The sequence below is a fragment of the Haliotis rufescens genome, unplaced genomic scaffold, assembly GCF_023055435.1.
Source record: "Haliotis rufescens isolate VD_foot unplaced genomic scaffold, xgHalRufe1.0.p SCAF_12, whole genome shotgun sequence".
NCBI lineage: Eukaryota > Metazoa > Mollusca > Gastropoda > Lepetellida > Haliotidae > Haliotis > Haliotis rufescens.
Window position 1 is genome coordinate 9613413 of NW_025963802.1, and position 6132 is coordinate 9619544.

Below are 6132 nucleotides of genomic sequence, written 5' to 3' on the forward strand. Positions count from 1 at the left end.
TTACCCTGGAACCATCATGGATATGATATAATCATGACTTGGGTGTTAAATTTGATATGATATCTAAAATGTGTTCACAAGATGAGTATCGTACACACATTAGACAAGCAAAGACAGTGCACCAAATAAATTGAGATCAATGCATTGTATCATTACTCAAGAATCCTATTATGGACCTCTGTGTGGTTACATGCTTGTTCCTGACATTTGACATTATGTTTCCATCTGAATTTAGGGAATCAAAATCAGTTTATCCTGTTAAAGTATTCTTAGATTGTTATTATATTTAACTATGTTACTAACAGCTTACTGACATTGCCCAAATTGCCAATGTTATTTCAGTGGGACACAGTCTCCCTTCTTCCAGCAACTCCTCCGGTGGTCCGTCATCCCCGACAACAATGTCAACACCAGTTGACATTATGCAGAAGCTGAAGATGTACATTGACAGTCAGACAGAGAGCTTGAGAATTGAAGCCGAAGCTGCCAAGGCTGCTGCTGCCGCATCACAAAATAAGAAAGAAGATGTCAAAGATGACCCTGAGAATATGTAGAAATTGAAATGACAATAATGTCTCCATGACAGCACATTATTTGTGACAAAGAACTGTGCAATGCTTTGGAACATGTTGAATCCAAGTAAGATCGTAAGTTATTCATCAAAACAGGAAGCATTTCCTGTTTCGCATGAAAAAATGAGAAGTGTTACTGTTTGCATGAAGCAAGAACTCTGTCACCTGCCTACAGACTTATTGTTGGTGAATCGGTGCAGAATATACTTTCCCTTTATCTACTAGTACACATACCTCAAGGAATATTGATCTCAATGCTGACACTGATAATGTTTTCCCTATAGCAAAACCACATAGCTGTAGTTCTTTATGGAATAAATGGTTGGGTATTATTGACTATTTGTATCCAAGAAAACATCTTGAAGATGCTGGTTATACTGGAGAAGAAACTTTGTTTACCAGAATTTAAGGACATGGTTTGATATCTATGTCATAATGACTATATGATTTATTGTACCAATTGAGAAATATTCTTACTTGAAGAAGTTAATCAACAGTTACATCCATTGCATCCATCAAATCATCCTTGAGACAAATAAACATCAATTTGTGGTCACTACTACTATATATGGCGTAGTAGGTTAGATTCTAGTGTGAAAGATGACTGTCACAAGTGTCAGTTTGCAGAGTGATCTCTATCCCCAACCTCACCATACTATATTAAGTTGCATAATAGTTCACCATGCTTACTACAGTACTCAGGGCCAACACATGTATATATTGTTATCCACACTGTGGATTTCATCATATTGATGAAATCCATGTAGAATGAACTTTGTATATAGTAGTAATGAGATGTATGATTATTGTGATGATTATTTGTGTGTGTGATATAGAGTGCACATGCAAAATGGAATGTGTTTAAATCGAGGGGAAAATACTTATGTGAAGGTATAAGAGTCAGTGTACATTCATTCTGGAATAAATCGGTTTTATTGTTCAAGGGGGCTTATGAGGGATATCCTGCAATAGGGCAGCAGTCAGGGTGACCTCTAATATATTTAAAGCCTCTTTTCTTGTGTACACAGGGACGCAACTTAATTTAAGACATCTACTAGCTACTAAGTGGTGATAACATATTCTGACACCCAGTAGAAAGCCTGCAGTTCTTCTATCCCTCGGGATACTTTAGACATTTTGCAGACTTAGGCAAGCTGGCTCGTGTCAAGTTCGCACCCCTGATACAATGTTATCCTAATATCTGTTACTTGATAATACAAGTGCACTTTGTATCAAGTATGTCAAGGGCTTGTCTATTATGAAATTCTTTGCCTGAAGGATTGCAAGTCAGCAATGGTCAGTGGACCGAATTTTACAAATACCTTTTCAAATTGGATTATGCTATATAGAGGTCCCCTTAAAAACTTAGATCAATAGCAATCAAACAATTCCTGATTGTACATTTTTTAGTGTACAGAATACAAATATATGCCATGACTTTGTGCAAAGAGTCCATGAAATTTGCAGTGCAAAGAGCTACCGGTATGTCTCAGTGTTGTGTCGTCAGCTTTGTGATCAACCTAGCATGACAACATGTTTTACAAACATGTCTCCATATATCGTCAGCCATTATGTCATTTCTCAGTAAATGTCTCAAGCTTATTCAGACATATCTTTAACCAGTTGTGGTGTTGACAGCAGCCACTGAATGACATACTTTACCAATTACTATGGTGAGGTCTTTTGTTTGATCTCATTTCATTCGCATTGCGATTATGCAACAACCCCGGTACCAACAGTATGACACTTTGTTTGCATGAAGAATTACATTTATACTGATATTGTAAATGAATTGCTCTTTGTGATTGCCATGATAAGAAGTACCGGTAATGTGTACATATGACTTATTTTTGCACAGGATATTTTTGTGAGAGTGAAAAGCACAAGATGTACAAAGTGTATGAAGGTTGTTTTTGTTTGTTTGTATATAATGGTTATGAGAGTGCATATTGTTCATGATTTCATGGATGCGCTACATCCTGTCTAATGTTGATTCAGACCACCAAATGTGTATTAAATTCTTACCCATATGTCTGCGTTGAATTGAATCAGTTGAATCGTGTAATTTGAGAGACTTTACACTACTATTGTGCAAGAAGTTTGAATCCAACGATTTATGCTGACGTTTACTTATTCAGAAATATATTACAAGACTTTACATCTTAGATATTATTCAGAATACCTGTTTATTGTGAGATGTATTTGACCGTATGAGTAGACTTGGAATCTTCATGTCTGCAATAATGAACTGTTTACTGATTGATTTATGATTTACCAACTTCATTATTGATCTTCAGCAACCCATGCTTGTCGTAAGAGGCGACTAATGGGATAGGGTGGTCAGACTCACTGTCTTGGTTGATGCATGTCATCGTAACCCAATTGTTGAGACTGATGATCATGTGGTCAATCACTGAATTGTCTGCTCCACACCCGTACACACCCTTCAAAATATATAGTTCTTCATTTATTGAAAATTATGAACCTGGTGATGTGAAATATTTTCTTTGTGATGTTCTGCCTGAAATGTTTACCACAATTGTACCACATGTGTATTCATCAAGCTCAATTCTGGAAGAAAATGAAAATCTAAACATGGAAAGTCCAGTATTCTCATATTTAAAAAAAATATACTTTCCAGTGATGTGTTATTTAGTTATTTTTCATTCCCTTGTTCCAGTATAATCCCTCCCATGTTTGGTACATTAATATATTGTTTCCTTTTTGATATTGTGTTCAGCTCTTTTATCTTTTTTTACTTTGTTATATCCGTATCATTGGCCAGGTTTGTATTTTATTGATTTTTGAACAGCTTTTCAGTTTTCAGGCTGTTTGGAAGGATTGTCTTCAACAGATCAATACCACTTTTAAGCATACAACATTGAAATCGGGGAACTGTTGATTTACAGATTACATCTTCTTAAATATTTTAATGCAAAGTTTGTGTTTGACTGCTAGTACCCATAAGTGATTCATTGATTCGCATTGAAATGATAAAGAAGTTCAAATCCACAAGTCTATCTTCACTGTTATTACAGCTTCTGTGCCACTTAAAAGATAGATATAACCAGTCTGTGCTAAGCACTTTTGAGTCTACTATCCTGAACAAGGCTCTTAGTATCATTTTCAGTATATTTTAGTGTTATTATCTTGACTACTATTGCAGAGCTTACTAGATCGTAGAAACGTTTACGAGACCAGGCCTTGGACTAGTGGCTAAAGTCACAGACTGTATAACCAAGAAATCATCTTTGGCTGCATAACAAGTAAACTAGAGTCAGGAACAACATAAGGAGATTCTGGTCACTACATTATCACCTTTAGTGATGGCACAGTGTTATCACACATGAAGCAAAGAGTCACTTGGAAGTATTCATGTTGGTACATGTACAGGACATGATTTGACAGCATATATGGGTGACTTTATTATGATAATATGAGCACAGTTGTGTATCCCTGTTCAGTTAGTGAAAATGTGCAGACTGTTTTGTGAAAACAGTTTTGTTATGTTTGGAATAAATTGTTTGATGTGGATAGTTTATGGTTGTTGTTATTTGAACGCTTACTTCGGGGAACAGTGTTATGATGCATATCTGGTCATTACATAGCAGCTCCAGGTTCAGTAAGTTATGAATAACAGATGAATGTTGTTTTACTCATCAGTCAGCAGTACTTGAGAAATTGGCCTGTACATGATAAAATCCTGTCTCCAAAACTCTTTTAGCTGATTGCATGAATATCATTCCTCATAAGCTAAGTCACATTTTGCACATGCTGGGAACCATTTTGTTGGTTCTGATGACAATTTATGGGGGAAGCATTGTCAAGGAGTGCCCACTTTAATAAAAACATAATAGTTACAGAAAGTTTCATCTTTGAAAGTAAGGATCACAGACACTATGTAAGTGTTGTTCAGTAATGGCAAATAGGAAATTGTTTTGTAAGATGGTACTTTCATTAGTTCCAAAAGACATGTTATAATTAACAGCGCTTCAGCTGTGTTTCAGCCATATTGTAGCTCTTGCTTAGATGCTCAGCCAATTTTTCCATTTGAAATGCAATGCAATTGCAGCATGCATTCTGAAAATATTGAAACGGGACGATATGTTCAATACTTTAGATTTTTATATTATTTTTTAGTCCTCAGTATTTATGCAGGAAATATTTGAATATCAGTCCTGACAGCAAATTTTCTTAAGTGTCTGTCTCTGTTGGAATTCTAAACTGTAGACTATGTATCCAGGTCAGCTTCAGTGCCCCTGCATTATTTTATAGGGGCAGTCGGGTAGCCTAGTGGTTAAAGGTTAAAATGTTTGGTCGTCACGCCGAAGACCCGGGTTCGATTCCCTACATGGGTACAATGTGTGAAGCCCATTTCTGGTGTCCCCCTCCATGATATTGCTGGAATATTGCTAAAAGCGGCATAAAACCAAACTCGCTCACTCACTCACTCATTATTTTATACTGTAAAAGGGGTGGTCGGGTAGCCAATTAGTTAAAGCGTTCGTTCGTCTTGTCGAAGACCCAGGTTAGATTACCGACATGGGCACAATGTGTGAAGCCCATTTCTGGTGTCCCCCGCCGTGATATTGCTGGAATATTGCTAAAAGGGGCATAAATCCATACTCACTCACTCACTCAGTTATACGGTAAAAAGACTGAGGGAAACCTCAAATGGAGACGCATCAAATTGTTCCTTATGTAAATATGTTCCTGTAATATACAAAGTGATGCAATTAAGGGTATTGATATTTTAAATGAATATATAGAAAAAGTAGCAACAAGAAAAACAAAATATTAGAATGTTATTTCTGGTACAATAATAATTTCTTCCGATCATTGCATTAAATTTCTTTTCAGTTATAATATTGGTTATTTTTTAACTGATTCACCTGTAGGTCTGGAAGAAATGTGTGTACACCTTATTGCTATTTCAGGCTTATTTTACCAGACAATTGCCAGAGCCGGATCCTTGATTTTGACCAATGTGACATAACATAATTGGAAATGTTGGCCATTTACATTACACTAATAAAAGCTCAGGTCCCAAGTGATCGAATGTGTTGGATCTTACATCTGCAGTATCTTTGCCATCATCTCAAGAAAAGGGACTCTCAAAGGGTTCCTAGTTCCCCAGATGAGCTGTAAGAGCCGACAGAATTGGAATCGAGTGGATACTATGTGCTTGTGTTATCAACCAGTTGTTTGGTTAATGAGGTTGGATGGCCCACTCAGTGATTTGGTCATATTTCTCATTATTTGCTGTCACTGATTTGCCTGGCCCAGACTGGATGCTGTGATATAGCTGACATCACCCCCCCCCCCCCCCCCCCCCTTCAGGTGCCAAATATGAGTGTCAACGGTTAAATTATGAACATCAAAATACACACAGACACACACACACACACACACGCATATATGCAAACACAGAGTTTTCAGTGCATGTAACCATACAATCTGGACCAAGAGTTCACTCCAAGCTCATTTAGAACCATGCCTAGCATTTATTTGAAGGGAGCAGGAATGGCCTAATCCTATAACCCTCATATCATGGGTTTAA

General features: G+C 36.9%; 1 protein-coding gene across 3 annotated transcripts in view; it reads left to right on the top strand.

Annotated features, from left to right (window-relative positions):
- LOC124143887 (inositol hexakisphosphate and diphosphoinositol-pentakisphosphate kinase 2-like) overlaps positions 1-4106 on the top strand; it is an 86981-nt gene extending 82875 nt beyond the window's left edge. For all 3 annotated transcript variants that reach the window (XM_048393344.1, XM_048393345.1, XM_048393346.1), the window contains one exon: positions 343-4106. In XM_048393344.1, the coding sequence (XP_048249301.1) occupies positions 343-554 (212 nt within the window). In that variant the 3' untranslated portion in view covers positions 555-4106. The remainder of the gene's footprint in view (positions 1-342) is intronic.
- Positions 4107-6132: the final 2026 nt, after the last annotated feature.